Here is a 23915-nt window from a genome sequence, read left to right as displayed (position 1 = left end):
CCGCGAACATACTGCTGGTCTACAATCAAATAGTCTCAATATACACGTATGGTTATTTATTTATTTATGTTTTGCTATTCAACATTTGTTTGCATTTTCAGGCCTTGCTGAAGTATGTGATGCGTAATTCGTGGTTGAAAAATATTAGTATAATGCTTTATACATCGTATGTATGCATGCATGTATTTATTTTTTTAGAGTTCTATGCACCCCAAGCTTAATCATTTTCATTTTTAAATGAGTTTTAGGTGGCCAGCTAACGCAGTCTCGACCGCATTTTGAGTCTTTTTATGCGCCCTACGAGTTTTTCTCTACGATCAATTGAAACTTTTGTTTATTATTTTACATTTTTATGATTTAACTCCAACTGCAATAGCAGCGAAAGAAAACACAATTTTCTTCATGCCCGGAAGTTCGGCAACACGGCACCTTCTGGTCTCAGATACGAAACTACCATAGGGCCGAAGACCATTAAAAAAACAAGTAAAAAAGCTAAAGTCGGGTGTCCCGACTTTGAAATACTCTGTACATATGTTTACAATAATTATAGAAAAAAAATAAGAAAATTTAAAAAAATTTGATCGATTTTACCTTTCTCGGTATTCGAACTCACGTAAAGGGTATATAATTGCACATATACAAAGCAATTGCGTCTATGTGAGTGTATGTGAGTGTATGTATGCGTCTATTTGTGTCTGTGTAAACATTTTCGCAGTCAACTAAACAGCAACATCAACAACAGCCGTGAGCAGCGCTGCAGCAGCAAATATATTTATGTCTATAACTTATTGTTAAATCGGTCTATCATAGTGAAACTTGACACACGGACACATAATAACCAACTGGTGGTATTTCCATTTTCCAAATTTTAGTTTGAAATTCCAAGAATTACGGGAGTTAGAGAAAATCGCATTTGGTGGTAGAGGGGGGAGGGAGGGAAATTCCAAAATATACATTTTCTGCGTATTCACACAAGGCATCTGGGACTAAAATTTGGTGTTCCTAGGTCTTATAGTCTCCGAGATATAGGCGATTATACGAATGGAAAATCGGGAAAACCCCCATAGGTGGTAAGTGGGGGGGGGGGGGGGGGAAATCAAAAAAATAAAACAAACTCGTATAGCGTACACACATAAGGCATCTTTGTGCAAAATTTGGTGTCTCTAGCTCTTATAGTCTCTGAGATCTAGGTGATCATACGGACGGACGGACGGACGGACAGACGGACAGACAGACAGACAGGGCTAAATCGATTCGTCTTGTCATGCTGATCAAGAATATATATACTTTGTGGGGTCTACCACGCCTCCTTCTGCCTGTTACATTTTTCAGCTCGCGCAAACCTAATATACTCTTGTACGTTTCATGTACAGAGTATAACAATGTGGTAGTTGTTTTGCTGCGTACTTATTTCTTTGGAATGATCATAATGCACTTTCCTGAATTTTATTGACCATAAATTCATATGCAAATTATAATTGTTTTAGCTCACAGTACCTGGGGCATATTATCAGAATTGTAGCATTGGGATATATAAATGTAAATTTAAATCGAGCTCAACACATTACGATTCGAAGTTATCGCAACCGGCACGTACTTAACTTGTCGACGCTGTTTACACGAATCCGAAGAACGTTGAGTGTATGGATCACTAAGGTAAATTAATTTTTAGTAGATCGTTCATACTTTTTCTGAATCATCGCCTGGTATGCGAATAAAAACTGTACACTACAAAAAGAACTGAAATGTTTCGAGTGAAATGAAAATGAAAACCAGAGTAACTAAACATAAGAGAGATGCAAAAAAAAATATAAAAAAATGTCAACAGCATATTAAAACAAGGAGGGAATGAGAGTCAAGCATTAATTACATTAAATAAACAAAATGGAATGTTAGGATCGGGCGGAACCAACTCTTAAATACCATGTACCCTCTTCAGCAAAAGAAAAATGATTTTTAAATATTTTTATAATTCATTATTTAAATATCATTCTACAAATTAAATTAATTAATTAAATTTTTTGTACTGTTTCAAAGTTGCAACAACAGCAACAGTAGCGGGCGGATTATATTTATGGCTACAAATTTACATTAGCTACTATTATAACCTTTACATTTGACCTATCATAATAAAATTTAACTTGAGGAGACATACACAATAAGGCAATGTAATTGCCAAGGTTTAAAAATTCCAATAATTACGAAGGTAAGGAAAATCACTTATTAGCACAAATCTACTTTTTTGAAAACTAAATATGTACTCATAGTATATATTTTTGAAAAAACACTAAAACTTAATTAATCAAATAAGAAATTATTATTTTTTATTATTAATAATGGCTAGCCAACCATAAAATGTAAATATTATTCCGTCTGATAACTTTATACCGAATAGTGTGACCATTTATGCAGTGTTTGTAGGGAGGACCTGTAAACAGTTGTATGACAAAATCTTGTACAAATTAAAATCAATTGATTCAGCTGAATTCCCACTAATTTGTTGACTGATCGATTAAAAGAATCTTGAATGTTCTTATGGTTCTTTTGTAAGTGGCCCATGGCCGAATGATTTCAAAGAATGTACAAATCTGAAAGTGTTATTTTAGTCCGACCAAAGAACAAACACAAGAGTAAATAAAATTTTTACAGTTCCGCCCACGTGGACTAACTTCAGAGAGGCGCGCAGCGGATGTGCCGGTACCAAGTGCTGTAAAAACAAAGCAAGGAACAGGCGTAGAGGCATACATACATACGTGTACATACTTAGCTCGAAGATACTTCCAGCTCTGGACAATTTTAATGACATTCGAATGCGTTTTTAACACTTTCAAGAGCTGCGCTGCGGAAATGAAGTGGTCTGAAAAGTGAGACTTCACCGCTCATCAAGCGGGACCGAGGCTGAAACTTAGAATAAGAGTAACAAGTCGGGTTTCATTGACACTTACAATTGCTAGGGCCGGCAGAAGCCAGCAAGGATCAGCCATTAAAAATTCAATAAAAATCGCTGGCACTTCTGCGTAGGAGGACCACTGATCGCTAATCACTGATCGTGTGCACAACATGCTAATAAGCACTCGAAAAATCTAAAACGGAAATGCCAAAGAGAAATTACAAAACCCGAAAACGCAAGCGAAAGGTCGTCTATTGTTCAACGCAACGCAGCGATGTGGATGTGACGAGGAACTAAATGTAGCTGCACTTCCCCGACTCTGTGAGAGGGCTGACAAAGTAGAGTGTCTTGTGAAAAGCGAGAAGTGTAAAAACAATTTTACTACCTGGCTGGCACTACCCGAGAACAGTACCAGTACGAGTAGAGAATGGGTAGCGGCTTCTGGCTTGTGTGCAGTGTCAAAAGTGCAATCAAAAATCAAATAAACACTTTTATGATCTTTGCTTTACGAGCATTTGGCTAGTTCCTGTCACTGCCAGTGTTGTCGCCCTTTGCCAATTGTGTGGCTGACAAAATCAAATGAAAATGGAATTGTACATCTTGATTATCGATACGCGTCAATGTGCTGGCAATCTCAGCAGCCTGTCATCTTGCTCCAATGCCCAAAGGTGTTTTGAAATGCATAAAATGCGGACATGCTCGTAAATCGAAATGCAGGCGGGAGCAGGACCCCATGGGCAATAGTATAACCGAAGACGGCGTGCAGCAGCAACAGCAGCAGCAGCCGCAAGACATCTGTTGAACAGATTTCAATTTCAAGTACGCCGAAGCCCGCCAGTCCATCAGCCTCAGGCAGGCCACAGCAAATGTTAATTATTTTCTTAATGGAAACGTGCAACCAGCACATGACAAAAAATAGACAACAGCGTGCTAAAAAAAAACATCTACGGCCATGTCTTCCGTGCAAGAAGAGCATCGGCGGCTGCAAACTCTGCTACCATCGACAGCGGGGCCTGTGGCAACCATCCGAGCAAATGCATTGGGAAGAAGAACGGCAACACCAAAAAATAACAACGTGCCCCGTGAAGCGCGTGCCTGACGAGCATGTGGGAATATTTTAATCGAAGCAACTGTTGCGTAAGGAAGACCAAAGACGCAACTACTCGTATGTATCTACGCAGCTGCTCGAATGCTTGCCAGGGTTGTTAAACTCGTAAAGATTGAAGCAAACCACAGGTTGATGTTAAATGTCAATTGGCATACCCCAGAGGATCAGTGGAGCATTAATTATGTAGCTGAATGTCTCCAGACCCTGGCGGAGCTATAAAGCCGTTGTTGATCTTGTAACGCTTTACACTTCTCCTCTCTGTTTCACTTCTCTAGTTTGATTTATTTCGGTTTGCACTTGTAATCTGAGACAGAGACGCACTTGCTATGGGTGTCAGAGGAGGACTTCTTCATTTCATACATACGAGTGTATACACTGCAAACAAATCTAAAAACTCTTCAATTATTATAAACCCTGCAAAAAATACTACATTTATTGCACACACTACAGCGAGATACTTATCTAAGAAAGTATAATAACTCACCTACCCTCTGCATATACGAGGGCTGGTCAAGAAGTACTCGTAGTCTCCTGTTTCCCGGCATGGCTCAACGATCTAGAGGAAATCATACGCTTATATACTTTCTCCAACGTTCGTGGCCATTGTTGGACCCCTTTTCTCACGGCGATAACTTCTCTCTTCATTTGAGCTAAGGCTCGAGTAAATAATAAGATATTTTAATGAAAATTTGAACTTTAAGTTTTTAACGTATTCATCACTCATTCTCCTAATTTCAAGGAACAACTTTATCTATCTTAACATATTTTTGGAAATTTTTGATGTTTTTGACGAAGATGTTATAAACCATTCATGACATCTTCCATCATAATACATCTCTTATCCTTGCGGTAATGGGTTTGCCCTGAAATCTTTATTCCTGGCTTCAAGGGCTCCTTCGAACATCGTGTCAATAAAAAGAACTACATAGTTTATATTGTCTGCACCATGTATTAATACTTTGTGCACAGTAACGGCAAGTAAGGCCAAGGATATGTGTCGACAAATATTTAAGTTACCTAAAAAGTTCAACAGTCAAACTTATGATTTGGACGTAGTTGGTTATCATTTTGGATATTTTTAGACCATAAGGATTCACACATTACACAAATGCTGAAATTTTATTGAATAGCGTTATAGTCTAAAGAAATCAGTTACACTTTCAAAAACCATACTTGCTAAATGAACTTACTTCTACCGCATTTTTTTTTTTTTTTGGTACACAGGAAAAGAAGGGTCACAAACATATAATTTTTAAATACTAAACATCTTATCTTAAAGGAGAGGGGAAACAAATTGGCACAGTAAGCTTTAATTTGTTTGGTTTTTGGCCCAATCTACGAGTCATAAAATGACACAAAATCTTTGCAGGCCACGTGGTGAACACTTTTACAGCTTTGACAACAAAAAAAACTGAATTTCTAAAATTTAAATTCGACTTAAATCCAGCTAGATAGGTCATTTGAGCCACTGTGCATCGGAGCGAAAATGCATCATACCTATCTTATGATTTTAAATCTTTATTATCATCCGTGTTAGACATCTAAGGTCCCAGCTACAACTCGCACTTTCGCTCAGTGACTAGCAAAACACAGGTCATGGATAACCACGGTAACCACGTTTGACGGGCGTCCTGGCCATTCTTCGTCGAGTTGTAGGACACGCTTAAAGTCGTTAAATTAATCTTTAGGTTGTCATAGATATGTTTTCATTCAGTAAATATAAAACAAGTTACGGATCGATGTTGCGCTTTTTCAATTTTGTCGATCAATTCAGCGCTCGTTAAATTGAAAAGCCCGGAAAAAAATTATAACAACAAGAACAAAACTACAATGTAGTTTTTATAAAAATAATCTTTGTAAGGGTGCTTTTAATTACATTCTGCTCAAATCAAGAGTTACTTGAGAATTGCCTAAAATAATAATAATATGTACAGAGCTGTGAACCGAGTAAGCTTATTAAACAATTTTAAATGCAATATTGTATAAATAACTTCAGAGGTACAAAGTCTCCGGCTGAAATTTCTATTTAAGTCAACACTTAACAATGGTTTGGTTATAAAGTAATCTTTATCAATCTGCTTAACATCATAGTTTGCGTATCAGCTAATACCAAGTTATCTAATACTAAAGATGAAACTAAGATAAACTTAAAAGAGTATATGCTAGAGAATAATAGCAAATTCATCATCAGTAATATATCGCAGAAAACAGGATTCAAGGCGTTCTTACAAATGTTTTCACCTTTAGAATGCGTTTTATACTTTTGGGTACAGCAATTCAAATGAAGGACGCTAAATATCATAACATCCAAAATATACATATACTAGGAAATTGTTCTCTTTAGTCGGGGTAAATAGGTGTGTAAATAATTTTTGTCACTGTCGCCCCAATGGAGCTCGGAATGTGGATGGGCAACCCACATACGCTCAAATATACGCATATGTCGCCTAATCCGACGTGCATCGCTGAATCTCACTCACGAAATCGGATCAACATTTCTTGCAGCTAAATTTTGTTTCCCTTACGGAGTGTCTCGAACAACTACTTCAGCAAATGATGATGAGGTGTGTAATTAAAATTTTTACGCGCTTGTCTCTGGCCATGTAATTCAATTAAGAAGAATCATTTGTAACAGATGAGTTTCATGTACACAGTGCGTATATTTTTAGCGAAAGAGGAAAGCACTCTGGGGAAGATATATATTCGTAGTATATATAAGTATTACGTGTATGGGTGCGCAGACATTAATGCCATATATTTAAAGTAAGATGAATTGTGGTAAGCAAGGAACAAAATATAATGTATCTGCTTTAACGTCAACATTTTGTTAAGTGGTTCGCAGAATTCCAAGAGCATTTTCCGAATAAAAATTAAAACATCAAATATTTATATTCATTTAAAGATGCGTGTGCTGCGATCATTGACCAGCTGATTCGATTTGCTCGAGTTGCTTCAGCTTCTGATTTGACCAATTTTTCTCCTCATCTCACAGTCAAGCACATGACAAGCATTTGCGTAAACAATTCGATGGCAGTGACGTCAGTATCGGCTAATGGGAGCTACATACTTGTATGTGTGTCTGTGGTCCACTTTCCCCAAGGACCGTCACTGGTAATGAGCCTATAGGTACGAGAACATACAAGTATGTATGAAGATGACTTTATTGGCAGTCGGCTGTTGATACGAGTGCTGCTGATATTTTGTAGCTGCTCGGTTCGTTGTTGGCCAACAATGCGAGTTCTTCACGCAGCCGAAGCCGCATGCGTTTCATTGTCTTGCTCGGACAATCAACATTTAATTTGCGTAAATATTTACAAAACATTTATTAATATTTGCAATGCAACGCGTTTACGTAGAAAATCGCATGGATCATCATGCAGTCATTGTATTAGCATGGCGAAGAACTTACTCATAATTCTCATTTCAGGGGTCTCCAACAGCGATGAGAGAAATTAACAGACTGGCAGGGAATTGTGTTTGGGTTATTAATTAGTTCCCCATAATTCAAAATTATTATCAATTCTGCAATGCAACTTTTAATCAGTTGACGAATATCAGTTAACTTAATATTACTAACTTGTAAGTAGTTGGCATTGTGCTAAGCAATAACATAAAGAGGGTAATATTTTGCGCTGATCTAAATAAATATAAATTTATTATTAATTATGATAAAATAACGATTTTCTGTAGCAAAGGTTTGTGTATGTTACAAATTTTGTTGTTTCTAAAGTTATTGAACCCTAACAACTTCACCTAATTCTGTTATTACACGGTCTTTTTTTAATTTTATATACAAGGTGTGTTCCAAAGTAAACATTATTTTATTCAAAATGGTCTCCTTCTGCTTCAATACAGCTTTTTGCACGATCCAAAAGCATGTCGAACGAGTGTTTTAGCTTGTTGGCCGGTATGGCCGCCTGTATGCCGGTGCAAGCCTTTTGAATGGCCTCTACGTCTGCATAACGCTTTCCTTTCATAGGCAAATGCATTTTTCCGAAAAGGTAGAAGTCGCACGGTGCCATATCAGGTGAATACGGCGAGTGGTTAATGGTTAAAATGTGATTTTTGGTCAAATAATCGGTCGCAAGCGTCGATCGAATGTTGGATTCTGAGCAATTTTTGGTTGTCAGTCAATTTGTGCGGAACAAACCGTGCACACACCTTTCGTAAGCCCAAATGTTCAGGTAAAATGCAATAAATCGATGTTTTGGAGATGTTCAATTCCATTTCCATCAATTTCAATAATGATTTCGGCTGATTTTTGATTAATTCACGCACAGTTTCGATGGAATTTTCGGTGATCACGAATTTTGATTGGCCCACATGTTGATCGTCATTTATGTCCTCACAACCACTTTGAACACGTTGAAACCACTCGTGCACTCTGCTACGGGATAGGCAATCATCGCCATAAACTTGTTCCATCAATTGAAACGTTTCGGTAAAAATTTTACCAATTTTAAAACAAAATTTAATGTTGGCTCTAGCTCATTTTCGTACCGATAACACAAACATGCTGACACTTAAAACGCAATAACTTCACTTCCAATTGATGAAATGTCATGATATTCTCACTAGACAATCGATAAAGATAGCAGATTCTAACGTCGACATATAGATAGCGCCACCAGGGGGCGCTAGATTCAAAAAGTCCTGTTTACTTTGGAACACACTTTGTATGGTTACACGACTTTATTCCACATAGCACGACTCATTTTGCATATGATCAATGTCTTTTTTACACGACTTTTTATGAACCAATATACCGTGTAAAAGCAGAATTAGGTGTATTGGACATTTTGTTGTTATATCTGATGGTGTTGCGCCTTTCCTGAATCCTGCAAGCTAACCACGAATGACCAAACGCGACACAGCACTGGATTTTAATTCGCTTGTGCCTTTTGAAGTTGGCGTCAAACGTCAACAACATTTTTCGCCCATATATTGAATCAATCACCTACTAATATCTGATTCGCACGCAAATCCTGATTTCCTGCGGTCTTTTTAACGTTTAGTCGAAACCACGAAACTCGAGAATATCACTAGAAATCCTGGTTTGCTTTAGTTCTAGAATTTTAGACCATATCTTAAATTGATTTCCTTCTGTCGTTCTGGTATGACCTTGCATGAATAATGCTACTTTGTGGTCATGACTTTATTTACCGAATAAATTAGTACTCAAATAATCTTTTACCTTAACTTAAAAGCTTCAGTAATCGGAACTCTAATTAAGTTGTATTTCTTTATATAATCAGCTTAAACAGAGAAGTGATACATGTGTGCTTCCTAATTTTGCGATGACCACAAAAGTTTATTTATTATTATTCTATTATCCTCTACTAAAAAGCGTAATTGTAAATATATATTTTTTATGTGTATGTTTGGAAGACCCAGAAGTAAGCCTGATATACTACAGGTAGACGTAAAACCAACACGGTAGGAGGAATCCAATCGCGATGTTTGTTGTCCGTACGGCTATCTATTTCAATCCTCCCAGTCTTTGAGCTATTGCGATGAAATCTTGAGTTGAGGCTACTTGTTAAAGAATACAGAAAATATGTCGAGAACGACCAAGTCAGGTCACTATTCCATACAAGTATAGCTGTCATAGAAATTATATTATTAAAAAATAATTTTTGTAACATAAACTAGTTTTTATACTCTGTACATGAAATATACAGAAGTATATTAGGTTTGCGGGAGCTGAAAAATGTAACAGGCAGAAGGAGGCGTGGCAGACCCCACAAAGTATATATATTCTTGATCAGCATGACGAGGCGAGTCGATCTAGCCCTGTCTGTCTGTCTGTCCGTCTGTCCGTCCGTATGAACACCTGGATCTCAGAGACTATAAGAGATAGAGATACCAAATTTTGCACAAAGATGCCTTATGTGTGTATTCTATACGAGCTTATTTTATTTTTTTGATTTTCCACCCCACTTCCCCTCTATGGGGGTTTTCCCGATTTTCCATTCGTATAATCGCCTATATCTCGGAGACTATAAGACCTAGGAACACCAGTCCCAGATGCCTTATGTGAATACGCAGAAAATGTATATTTTGGAATTTCCCTCCCTCCCCCCTCTACCATGCAATTCGTAACTCCCGTAATTCTTGGAATTTTGAACTAAAATTTTGGAAATACCAGTTAGTTATTATGTGTCCGTATGCCAAGTTTCACTATAATAACAAGAAGTTATAGCCATAAATATATTTGCTGCTGCAGCGCTGCTCAAGCGCTGCCCGTGGCTGTTGATGTTGCTGTTTGGTTGACTGCACACATGTTACACAGACACGAATAGATGCGCATAGGCATACATACACTCACACAGACGCAATTGCTATGCAAATGTGCAATTATACACCCTTTACGTGAGTTCGAATACCGAAAGAGGTAAAATCGATCCAAATTTTTTTTAAATTTTCTTAATTTCTATAATTATTTTAAACGTATGTACAGAGTATTTCAAAGTCGGGACACCCGACTTTAAATTTTTTACTTGTTATACTCTGTCCATGAAATGTACAAGCAGTGACCGCAGCTGTTGTTGTTGTTACTGCTTTGCACAGGCTCACAGACACACACAAACCCACACATACACGCATAGATACGCATAATTATAATACACATATGTACAGAGTATTTCAAAGTCGGGATATCCGACTTTAGCTTCTCTACTTGCTTATTCAAAGATCACATTAAGGTAGGTGCACTCCGTTAGAAAGCTCGCAAACGAGCTAGAAGGAGCTCATTAGATCTACAGAATCAAACAATTATTTGGAAAATTCGATATGCTTGAGGTACAGTTTTTATTCGATATTAGAAAATAAAGGCGGGTCCTGATCATTAAAGTACATAGCTAGAAGGTAGATGAATTAATTAATGAATGAGAACAAGAATGTAGATATTTTAGTAACAAACTATTTTAAAAACTTGTCGGACAATTCGGATGGACCTGACTCTTAACCCACTAAAAATAGATGCATCTGTAGGTCTACCAGTGTAGGGGGCTGGGAGCAGCAGTTGCCTCTATGCTGTGTTGTCAGCTCGCGCTCGGCGATCGATGTGCGAGTTTTGTGTTTTAATTGCGCCATTTCCCATATCAGTGATGTGATTATTTGTTCTAGTCAGCATACATAAATAATTTAGAAATCGAGCAACTGTGTACACAATGAGACATTTGGACATGGGACGCCAAGTTGGGGGGGTTTTACTCGTAAGACTCCCGACAAAAATAACAAATGCATGGCACAACTCTACTAATTAGATGCGTTGCTATTGCTTAACATTTGATTTGTTATTTGTTATTGTTGTTCCTGCTGTCCTTTCACTATTGCTAAGTATTACTACGCGAGCTCGTGCCTTTGTTGCTGTTGTTGTTGTTGTAGTACTGGCGCCCGCGCAGATCATTTCAAATGCTTTGAGCCACTCAGCTTCGTCGTGGTCGTCGTTGGCACCACATCTCCAAATTGACGGATGACCTCGTGGTGTCAGTAAGTCAGAATTGATTGTCGGCGCGCCTGCTGCATATCTATTAGATAAGTGCCTCAATATGTACTATTAGTACGGGAGCATCTTGCAATTTTCCCATGCATCTAAAATGATCGCGATGTAGTAAGATGCGCTTCATTTCGCGCGGTGGGAAACCTACTCTCTGCTTCTTCCACCTCAACTCCAGACGGTGCCCTGTACTTTTGTCACATGGCACGCCCATTTGACTGTTTCTGTTTGTTTTTTTGTTTGTTTGTTTGGTGCTTCGATTCTGTGACTACTTATAGTAAGTGGGCTGCGCCAACTCGCATGCCCGACTAATCGCTTGTGTTCAGCTCTTTTGGCCCCGTTCGAGAACCGAATGATAAATGTGTTGGCGTTCTGGGAAACTGCATCATTGTGTCTGTCCACTTTCACAGTAGCTTCGTGCATTGTTTCTTATGCATTGTGAATTGTGGGTCACGTTGGTATTGAGTTGAGTCGCCATTTGGTTAGGACCTTTTGATTTGGTGTCAAGTTGTGCCAACTAAGTGGCTGGGCGTGGATGGAATTGTTGTTTGTGTCATGCATTGGACATGCACTATTTAAGTGGAGCCCGGCCTCTCTACAACATAATTAAGCCAGTGGAATGGAGTGCTAGAATCGGACCTCACTCTTAAAACCCTCCACACATTAAAATGAAGAGACTCTGCTATACTTGTATGTAGTCGAAGAAGTCCGACAGTGAAATACCCTGTACCCAAACTTTCGGCGCTGAGTTATATGCGCCCATAGCAGAAGCAAGAAGAAGAAGACGAGCAAAAACCCTCCTGCAGTTTGTGGGCGTAGTAATGGAATGAAATTGTTTCACTAAAAACTTTTCTTAGAATCGACCGATTTGAATAAATGTAAAGCAAAAGTCATATAAAATATATTCGTGTTGCCTAAGGACTAGGAGAGTCTACGAGTACATACCAAGCTTGGTCAATTGGAGATTCTTCCTTCTGCCTGTTACATACTCCGCACTAGCTTAACATACCTACGGGTACAAAGTATAAACAAGGGAGAACGCTACAGTCGAGCAAGCCCGACAGTAAAATAGCCTGTACTCTCCACAAAAAAGGGAAATAATAAAAAAATATTAAAAAAATTAAATTAATTAATTAAATTAATTAGCTACCTCCGGCAGAATCACTGATCACCACTGCTGTGAGTAGGGGCATAGCTTGCCGGACTGGCTAATAAATTTTCCCCCAACGGGTCAGTGATTCTTCACCTTTAGCTTTTAATTATATTTTATCTCTTATTATTTAAGTTTTTTTTTCTTTTATCTTCTATTGCTATTTTTCATCTCCATTCCTTTTTTATACCCTGTACCCGTAGGGTAAAAAGGGTATATTAGGTTTGTGCAAAGTATGTAACATACAGAAGGAAGCATCTCCGACCCCATAAAGTATATATATTCTTGATCAGCATGACGAGAGAAATCGATCTAGACATGTCCGTCCGTCTGTCCGTCCGTCTGTCCGTCCGTCTGGATGAACGCGAGGATCTCAGAAACTATAAAATCTAGAATAACCAAAGTTGGCATCCAGATACTCCTAGGTCCGAGTAAGGACGAGTTTATGTTTTTTTTTTTAATTTTCCCCCCCTTCCCCCGCTACAGAATTTCGTCAATAGCGTCCACATTTCAAATGCTACCTAAACCAAACTTTGCACACATAATTAATATATAATTATCTAAGAAAAGTTATTAGCAAAACAAATCCTCGCCAGTACAACCCCCCCAAACTGCAGCAACAAGTTCGCTCTTCTTCTTCCTCTTTTTGCTGCTGCTATGGGCGCATATAACTCAGTGACGCAAGTTTACCTGGGTACAGGGTATTACACTGTCGGGCTTGCTCGACTGTAGCGTTCTCTCTTGTTTTTGTTAGGTCTAATAACTTATCTGACTACCCTCTGCTGTGAATCGGGGCAGAGCTAGCCGTTTGGCAAATAAAATTCCCCCACCGTGTCGGATTCGTTACTAGATATTTGTGTCATTTTTATAGACTTTTTATTCCAATAGCTTTATTTTAGTATAAGTTCTCTTTTGTATTAATTTTTTGTTTTCTTTTTCTTTTACATCGACTGCATTGTTTGTCGGTGAAATAAATAAATAAATAAATCATCGTGTCTATGCGTGTTTAAATGCGTCTATGTAAGCAGTACATAATTATGTCAAAGCAGTAACAACAACGAAAAAAAAATCAGAAAAAACCACCACACCGAGACAAATCACTATCGGATATCCATCTGACCGTCTCGAATTCGCAAACGAATTCTGAATCAGTTTCTGCAACCACTTATTTGTCAATTAAATCAATTAGATCCATTCGATACAATAAAACACTTCAATTCAATAAATTGGTTCATTAAGAGAGAGTTGTTGTCAGTGAAAGACGTGTTTACTTGCGCTCTGTGTTTTTTTATTATTTTTGCCTTCTAAATCAGCTTTTAATTTGTGCATTATTGTTTTACTTTGTGAATTTTTTATCTATTAGACCATTATTGTGCTCAGTTTTTTTGGTTGTGCATTTAACAGGTATTTATTTAATACTTTTATTGTTTCGGCGTCAGTGCACTGCACTTTGTTTTTGCAATTATTTTGCATTTTGCTTTTAAGCAGCTATCTTTGCTTGCAAAAAGTTTGTGTGTGTGTTCGCGGTAGCCCTCTCTTTGTGCGTCTTCGCTCCCACTTAGCCTTGTTGTTGTTGCTTGTTTGCTGCAGTACCTAAAAGCTTTATCTCAGTGCCGCTTAGTTTTTATACTCTGTACATGAAATGTACAAGAGTATATTAGGTTTGCGGGAGCTGAAAAATGTAACAGGCAGAAGGAGGCGTGGCAGACCCCACAAAGTATATATATTCTTGATCAGCATGACGAGACGAGTCGATCTAGCCCTGTCTGTCTGTCTGTCCGTCTGTCCGTCTATAAGAGATAGAGACACCAAATTTTGCACGAAGATGCGTTATGTGTGTATTCTATACGAGTTTGTTTTATTTTTTTGATTTTCCCCCCCACTTCCCCCCTATGGGGGTTTTCCCGATTTTCCATTTGTGTAATCGCCTATATCTCGGAGACTATAAGACCTAGGAACACCAAATTTTAGTCCCAGATGCCTTATGTGAATACGCAGAAAATGTATATTTTGGAATTCCCCTCCATCCCCCCTCTACCCCGCAAATCGTAACTCCCGTAATTCTTGGAATTTCGGAAAAAAAATTTTGGAAATACCCCCAGTTAGTTATTATGTGTCCGTATGCCAAATTTCATTATGATAGACCGATTTAACAAGAAGTTATAGCCATAAATATATTTGCTGATGCAGCGCTGCTGCAGCGCTGCTGCAGCGCTGCTCAAGCGCTGCCCGCGGCTGTTGTTGATGTTGCTGTTTGGTTGACTGCGAAAATGCTTACACAGACACGAATTGATGCGCATAGGCATACATACACTCACACAGACGCAATTGCTATGTAAATGTGCAATTATACACCCTTTACGTGAGTTCGAATACCGAGAGAGGTAAAATCGATCAAATTTTTTTTTTATTTTCTTAATTTTTTTTATTTTCTATAATTATTGTAAACATATGTACAGAGTATTTCAAAGTCGGGACACCCGACTTTAGCTTTTTTACTTGTTTTTCTCTGTTTGTGCTTATACCGTTTTTCTTACGCTTTGCGCTAACTCACATATTTAAATCATTCACACTCGTATTTATTCCGCCCATAATGTCGTGCTGCAACAAGTCTTGCACATTTAAAGATGCAATTGATTCCGATCAACTTCGGTTTGTTAGCTGTTGGTTGTGTGAGAATTTTATGCATATTAAATGTGCTGGATTAAATGGTCGTGACCTCAACAGAATCTACTCACCTAAAAAAGGCTGTGGTGGTTTGAAGTGGTCATGCCCTGTATGCATTGGCACACAATTTAATTTCTCACGTATGTATAATAACGTGAGAGATAAATTTCTTAAATTGCAAAAAATAACTAAGCAACTCTCAACTGAGTTTGACTCTGGTGAAGAGTTGCTTAGTCAATATTGGTTTGTGTCTCCGCCCAAGCGTAGGTTAGAGCCTCAATTTTTAGAGGTACCGCCTTGCTCGGCCCCGTCAACCTCATCACGCCCATGTTCACCAGGGCATCTCGAGTTATCGCCGGTAATCTCGTTGTCTGCTTCCCCTGGAAATTTGTTTGAAATTTCCCCTATGCCTTCTCCTGCTGAAGTCGCAGTAGCCCCATTAATGGAACCTCCTGCAGTAAGCAAGTCAGCAGTTGCCTCGAAAGCTTCTAAAAAATCTTCTAAAAAAGCTTGCACTGCCAAATCCCCTGCCAAATCCCCTGCACTATCCCCTGTAGTTTCATCAGTTACTGCTGAAAGTGCGTCAATTCCAGCTCTTCCTCAGCCTCCGTCTCTTACTGTGATAGCTCCCCGAAAACAAGTTTTTGTATCTAGATTATCTTCTGATACCACTTGTGAATCCTTAGCAGCCTATATTGCTAGTAAATCGACAGCTAGTGTGTCTATTTCGAAGTTTAGTTTTGCTGAGCCCCGTGAAATAGCCTCGTTTAAAATAAGTGTTCCGCCGGAAGCTTTTACAATTATATGTGATCCAAAATTTTGGCCTCCACATATGATTGTTCATGAGTTCAGGCAGAAAAAACGAGTTTCGTCACTGCCTGTTGATTTACAGTCCAATCTTTCTTCGAAACCAACGTCAAGTTTGGCTTCAAAAAACTAGGCTCGCGATCATTTTCGCTTAATATTCTGTATCAGAATGTTAGGGGTCTTTTGTCCAAGCTTGGCAATTTATTTTTGAGCAGTTTTTCTTTCGATTCGAATATTATTGCGTTTTCAGAAACGTGGTTAAACCCTACGATTTTTGATAACGAAATTTTATCAGATGACTTTTGTATCTTTCGTCGTGATCGTCCGAGTCGTCGAGGTGGAGGCGTACTGATTGCAGTCAAATCCAACCTTCGGTCAGAAATCATTGATGTAGATGTGCCAAATGATGTTGAATTTGTTGCTGTTAAAGTAACTTTTCCGTCTTTTGTTCTATACATCACTTGCTCGTACATACCTCCCTCTTCTGATGTTCAGGTTTATATGCAACATATAACTTGTATTAAAGAAATTTTTACTCATCTTCGTGACAGCGACGCGTTTGTTGTGGTAGGTGATTTTAATTTGCCCAACATAGAATGGTCATACCTCAATGAATCAAATTATTTGGTGCCCTCTGCAGACCATGAATTTTTGGATTGCCTGTTGGACCTTTCTTTGTTTCAAATTAATCCTATACATAATCACCTTAGTAGAATGCTTGATCTCGTCTATGTCACTGACCCTAGTAGCGCAGTTGTCTCTAGGTCTTCACCCCTGTCAGTGCCTGAAGATACTTACCACCCTACTTTAGAAATCTCTCTATCATTTTCAAATCACACCTTAATTCCTACACTTAATTCTAATAAAACAAGTCGTTGCTTTCACAAAGGAAATTTTTCTTTGCTTAATGAACTTATTTTAGCAACTAATTGGTCTTTTCTGTATAGTGCGGTTGATATCAACATAGCCGTTAAGTTTTTCTATGACACTATTAATGCTCTTTTTGATGTCTGTATCCCAAATTGTGTCATATCGTCTGCGTCATCAAAACCTCCGTGGTTTTCGCCAAGACTTTCAAACTTAAAAAATGTTAAATCTAGATGCTTTAAAAAGTATAAGCAGTCGGGCCTATCTATTGACTTCTATAAATACTCTATAGCGAAATCCAATTTTGTCCTTCTTAACTCACGGTGTTATAATAATTACCTTGCCCGATGTAAGATACAATTTGCACAGGACCCTAAACAGTTCTATAAGTTCGTTAACTCTAAACGTAAAACTGCTTCGCTACCTTCATCATTTTTCCTTGGTGACAAGAAAGCCAGCAATGATTCTGAAGCTGCTGACTTGTTCGCCAACTTCTTCCAGTCAACTTATTCCTCTGTCTCTATTAGTAATACCTCTTATCCTTATAGCATTTCATCTTCCCACACTATTTACGCTCCCATAATTTCTGATAGTTGTCTACTTTCTGCTATCAAATCCTTGAAGTCTTCGTACTCTCCTGGAGCAGACAACATTCCTAGTTGTGTACTCAAGGAATGTTCTAGTTCTCTTTTACAACCATTGCTTAAACTTTTTAATCTGTCGCTTAGTTCTTCAATCTTTCCAGCTATTTGGAGAGAATCTTTTATAATTCCTTTATATAAAAAGGGTGGTAAGTCTGATATTTCGAATTACAGAGGTATTGCAAAGTTGTCCGCTATACCAAAATTATTTGAAAAAATAGTTTGCGGCACTTTGCAGCATCTTTGCAAATCTGTCATATCTCCTGCTCAACATGGTTTTATTAAGAGACGGTCTACTACGACCAATTTGCTGGAATTTACTTCTTTGGTAAATGAGGCATTTATTCTAAAAATGCAGACTGATGTCGTTTACACTGACTTCAGTAAAGCATTTGACTCTGTTAACCATGACCTTCTGCTCTTTAAGCTTAGCCGCATAGGATTTCCTGCCGATTTGTTGCGTTGGATTTCGTCCTATTTAAAAAACAGGACCCAACGAATTTTGCTCAGGTCGCATATCTCTAAGCCCGTTTATGCATCATCAGGTGTGCCTCAAGGTAGTCATCTTGGCCCTTTACTTTTTACATTATTTATTAATGACCTCCCCTCTATCTTGTCACACTCTTATATACTTATGTATGCTGATGATGTGAAACTTATTCTATCTTACAAAAACCCTCTTCATTTTCAACGCCTGCAGGATGATCTGAACTGCATGCAATCTTGGTGCATAGTAAACCGCTTGTACCTCAATTGCTCTAAATGTAAGTTCATGACCTTTCATCGAACTTTGCCCCTCTTAGTCTCATATACGATTGACAATGTGCCATTGCAGCGTATATCGACTGTTGAAGACCTTGGGGTTCTTTTTGATTCCAAATTGAACTTCAATCTTCACATTTCTAGCATTGTAAATAAAGCTAAGGGTGTACTTGGATTCATTAAACGATGGTCCAAGGAATTTACTGATCCTTATACTACCAAACTTCTGTACACGTCTCTAGTACGCCCTGTGCTTGAATACTGCTCTTGTGTCTGGTGTCCACAGTATAGAAAGTATCAGGAGCGTATTGAATCTGTTCAGAAGCAATTCTTGCTTTTTGCTTTACGCGGACTTAACTGGGATCCTAATGTTTTGATGCCATCGTATTCAAGTAGACTATTACTTATAAACCTTCCATCTTTAGAAAATCGTAGGACTGTTCTTGGAATAGTTTTTCTCCACAAGTTAGTTATCGGCGAGGTTGACTCCTCTGCCCTCTTAGGTCGCCTTAATTTTTCAGTTCCTTGTAGACCAACAAGGAATTATTTGCCGTTCATATTGGCTAGATGCACAACCGATTACGCTTTGCACAATCGTTTTCGGGTCATTTGCAGTAATTATAATGATCTTTCACACTTACTTTCGACAGAACTCTCTCTCTGTTCTGTAAAGATTATTCTTTATAATTATCTTCGGGAAAATCTCTGACCACTTCTGCTGTGAGTCGGGGCATAGCTAGCCGGACTGGCATTTAAATTTTCCCCCACCGGGTTGGAGATTTACCTCTTTCTCTTTCTCTGTCTTTGTATCTCTCTTTCCCCCTTATTTTTTTTCTTTTTCCTCTTCCTCTTTCTACACCTTACTTTTTCTAATTAGTTCTTAAGTAGAATTAATTCTTCTCTTCTACTTGCTATTTGTTTAGTTTGTTAGGTCTATAATGTCTCTGACCACATTTGGCTGTGAATCGGGGCATAGCTGGCCAACTGGCAAATAAAATTCCCCCAACGTGTCGGAGGCATTAATAGACGTCATTGTATAGCTCTCCCTTAGGCTTTCTTATCTTTTAAGTTTAACTTATAACTTATAACTTATAACTTATAACTTATAGCTGGCCAACTGGCAAATAAAATTCCCCCAACGTGTCGGAGGCATTAATAGACGTCATTGTATAGCTCTCCCTTAGGCTTTCTTATCTTTTAAGTTTAACTTATAATGTAATACTATAAATATCTTTATTTTACTTTCTAATATTATCAATTATTTATTGACAGTAAATTTGTTGATTTTTTTATAAAAAAAAAAAAAAAATTTAATCCGCGAAAGTATATGGAAATTAAGATATAGACTCTTCATATTTCATACAAACATATCTTACTTACCCATGGACATATTGTCGATTATTGGGAGGCAAATCCAAGCCTCGTTTCCGACCTTAACTAACTCAATTTTGAGAAACGAAGTGCTCAGATTTAGTTTCGCATCTCCATTTGTGGAACCCGGTCAGCGGCTTTGCACTTGTTTGCGGACAAAGCTCTGTAAGGCGTTTCCGGCGGAAATGAACTTTTGGACACTCGTCTAAACGGCTGCAAAACATAGAAAATAGAGACGCACATGCTCATGCCCATGAGAAACATGACAATTATGAAAATTTAAATTAATTATGCGCGAGGCAAAGCGGCACAGCAACAACAGAAATACAAACACAACCAACTTTATGACGAAAAAGGGAAGAGGAAAATTAAAACTAAAGTACCAAATGAAAAGTGTGAGGGCGAGGGAACACTTACGGCTGCCTAACGGCAGTGAATACTAAATGTCTGCCCATTCCCCTTCTGTACCATATTATAAATATATTTATTTCTAACGGAAGCAAACATTTTCCCAACATTTGCCTAGTCGCAGCTTTCAGGTGCACCGAACTAAAAAGTTGCAGCTAACAGGCGGATATTGTGGCCGGAAGCGTTGCATGGCCGCCCTGCAGTTGCCCAAAATGTTGCCAGGCTGAATATTAATTGTTATATTGAAAATATAAACCATGTACGTTTACATCATTCCTTCCCGATGTTTGTCGGGGCCGGTGCGACTTTGTTAAATTATATATGTATAGTACCTCTGACGGCCCTATGCTCTGCAATTTTACAACTTCCGACCCGTTCTCTCCCCCCAAGCAGGCAGCAATTAAAATTATTTTAAGTACAACACTTGTTGTAATGCCACAGAATCCGCAAATGGCGCTTGAAATCAATAAGCCCCAAGCAATAAAAAGTTGTATATGCTTTTTTTTGTGGGCTATAGTCGGCCCTTCAGCTCTCTCGCCACTCGACTCATCCAGAGGGGCTTCGGCTATTTTTATTGACATATTTCTTAATGATAAGGCAATTAATATTCCAGTGGCGTAGCAATGGCTACGCGAACTTGTTGCTCTTACAGGTGCTTCGACTTTGTCTTTGGATCTCTGCGCCGCTTTCGCAACTCGGGCCACATATCAACACCTCCGAATTCTACCCACTCGCACATTTTTCAAATTATAGCGAAGAATACTACTTATATATATATTTATATATATGTATGTATGTACGTGCTCACTGCACATTCCAATCGTGTAACAACCTTGTCGATAACCGTAGTTTTATTATTTTGTTGTATCGCAAGAAAGCCTTTGCCCACAGTACTTGACAGATCGCGTTGATTATAAGAGCTTTGCTATTTATATGTATGTACATATACTGTTTGATTTATTATCTTGTAGTGAATAAATTGAATCAGTTTATTTCTCATCTTGGCTAACATCTGTTGTATACTATAAGAATGGCATGGGAGGGTTTTCAAATTTAGAAATCTGCTGGGAAACTTATTTCGAATGTGTTCAACTGCTGCACAAAATGCATTACACATTACTCGAATATTACTCGAATAAAATATATTTAATATGTATCTACTTATTATATGTAAACCTAACACTGTAGTGGCGGAAACCCCAACAAGGTGTTGAACAATATGTCAATCGAAAGTTATTGAACTACACTTTCAGAATGCGATCAATATATTCATGTCTAATGCAATATGAACATTGAAAATGAAATAATTAAATGCTTGTTTCCTAAACATTTGTTTCCTAAAATATATATTAATGTACATACATATTACGCAAATGCTTTAAAAAAATGTTTACAAATGCACACTGATTCAACTTCAAATACTCGAGAGAGTATCTCTGTTTACATTACTAGCTATATTTATAGATACTCGTATGTAGTATGAGGCAACATATTTTAATTCGATGAGACGATATTGAAACAGCGCATCTCCATTCGATATGAAACTTCGTATTAGTTTTTTAATGTATGGATAATCTTAGTATTTCTTTTAAGTACATACATTGTTTCCAGTTTTATTTTTTGGGCTTTGTTATACAAAAATGGTACGACAATAAGAATACATATTAGGTGCTTGTAATAGTTAATCTATCTATATGGTGAATCAAAATTTGTACTTCTGGCGGCAAGCATTGAAATACGGTCGTCAAGAATGTGGGCACTTGCCAGTTTCTTTTAGTTAATTTAATTTAATTATCAAATATTATTGTTCGCATAACAGTATTTATCACTATGCATTCTTTATAAACGAAAAAGTTCTCCAATAAGGGTGATTTTTTTACCAATCAGTCCAGCTGTTATAGATCATAATATCTAATATCACGATTATGTCTAAAATAAGTGTACTTGTCAGTCAGATCAAGGGAAATATTCTGTGTGTTAGAGAAACTAAACGATTTCACAAACCCCTTTTGCCCTTGGGATGAGGAACTTTCAAAAAAAAAAAAATTAGTAGAACGGCCTGGGCTTTGCTGCCATTAACTAAGTATCGAAGAAAGAGTGCAAAAGCAGCTGTTACCCTCATATTTGTGCTGAACCAGGATCAGTTGATAGGGTTAGTGGCGACTAGAGTTGGACACGGGCCGTGTTTCGCGTTGGTCCGCGTATTCGTGTTGCAAATTCTGTTTTCGTTCGTGGCCGTGAGTGTTCGTGTTGAGCTAAAAAGGCACGACAAAACACGCACGAGCAAACACAAAAAACCGAATACAAGTATAGCACGAAAAAAAATAAACCGCCTCCTTCTGCCTGTTTTGCCTTTTCATTTTTCAGTCAACACGACTTTTCTTAATTTTTGGACACTAATAATGCAATTAAATTTTCTGGGCAGGTCAAGAATAGATTTTGAAATATATAACTATATATGTAGTGCTGTTGATCCAGGAATTTGTGTGTTAAAGTACTGGGAAAAGTCATAAATATGTGGAATTGCTAAGTCAATGTCAATATCCCTGACAGTTTTTCAAACAAGTGAACGAGTTTTTCCACTTCTGGAGAAATTATAAATAAGCTACGAGTTCGGCTCCTTAGCTCAAATATAGATGAGTACGTATTCTCTATTACAAATTGGAAGTGCTGGATATATTTTTCGCTCTTACATTTAATGGTTATAACATGTTCGTGTTGGGCCGTGTTTAGAAATATGTTCGTCGTGCGTGCGCGTGCTTCCAAAAGTTCATTTCGTGGCCGTGTCGTGTCGGGCCGAACATAGCCGGCCCATGCCCATCTCTAGTGGCGACTCGCGGCCCCGAGATTATATAAAATTTTATAAATGTTGTGGTTCTCAACTACGAAAAGGCAAATGGCTAGTGTTTGACTTGAAAGCGGCTCAACATTCGTATATTGTAGGCATCGCGAAATAAAACTTGGTTCATTCTCCCCCATTTGTGCTTTGAGAGTGGCCGAATTGGAAGCTTTGGAGCAAAGCAATTAAGTCGAGCGCAGAGCTCGTTTAAGACGATTATTTCATTCGAGAGGAGATGGTGACATTCATTTGCATATCAATGTGCTGCTGGTGTGTGCCTTTCAACAGGCCTCAGTTCGTTGTACATTTCACTCATACATATGCGAATGCATACTACTTATATACATATGAGTGTGTTTTTTCGGTTTCATTGCTACGATTTTCATTACGGTTTACCGGAAATTCCAATTTAGGTAAATGCGCCGTTGACTGCACCGTCTGCTGTCTCAAAGCCCCGCAGACCCACCAAGCGGCCCACGAACGTCCAGGGCACACAGATCGAAAGCACGAATCGGGATAATATGACCAAGCAAGAAGCGCGACGCCGACTTCCAGGCCCTGGCACAGACGCCAACGAAAACGCAGCAGACGCAGATTTCATGCGACAAGATCAAGTGGAGCATGCAAGGCTATATAGCACAATTGACATGGGGCAATGGGAATGTAGGAGAATTATATCATGGCGAACTTGAGTTGCGATATAAAACCAAACTATGGCCTGACCATTTTTGCCCGCATACCTATAATGAAGTATAAACGTACGAGCACATGAATCTGCATCTTTCTGCTGAGATCTGTTCGTCATTAGATCTCTGCAGCACCTGCTGGATTCCTCAGAATAAAGTCCCGTGCTGAGAGGCGAAAACATCTGGCAGTTCGAGAAATGTAAATAAATCGGTATATC

At 38.2% G+C, this 23915-nt stretch overlaps 1 protein-coding gene across 1 annotated transcript in view; it reads right to left on the bottom strand.

Annotated features, from left to right (window-relative positions):
* Nucleotides 1-23915, bottom strand: part of LOC115625077 — a 55794-nt gene that overhangs the window by 25164 nt on the left and 6715 nt on the right. The window contains exon 2 of the mRNA XM_030519966.1: nt 19774-19977. Coding sequence (XP_030375826.1) covers nt 19774-19783 — 10 coding nt within the window. The 5' untranslated portion in view covers nt 19784-19977. The remainder of the gene's footprint in view (nt 1-19773; nt 19978-23915) is intronic.

Source organism: Scaptodrosophila lebanonensis, unplaced genomic scaffold, assembly GCF_003285725.1.
Source record: "Scaptodrosophila lebanonensis strain 11010-0011.00,11010-0021.00 unplaced genomic scaffold, SlebRS2 tig00000072-arrow-pilon, whole genome shotgun sequence".
Classification (NCBI taxonomy): domain Eukaryota; kingdom Metazoa; phylum Arthropoda; class Insecta; order Diptera; family Drosophilidae; genus Scaptodrosophila; species Scaptodrosophila lebanonensis.
This window is presented reverse-complemented; position numbering and strand designations above follow the sequence as displayed.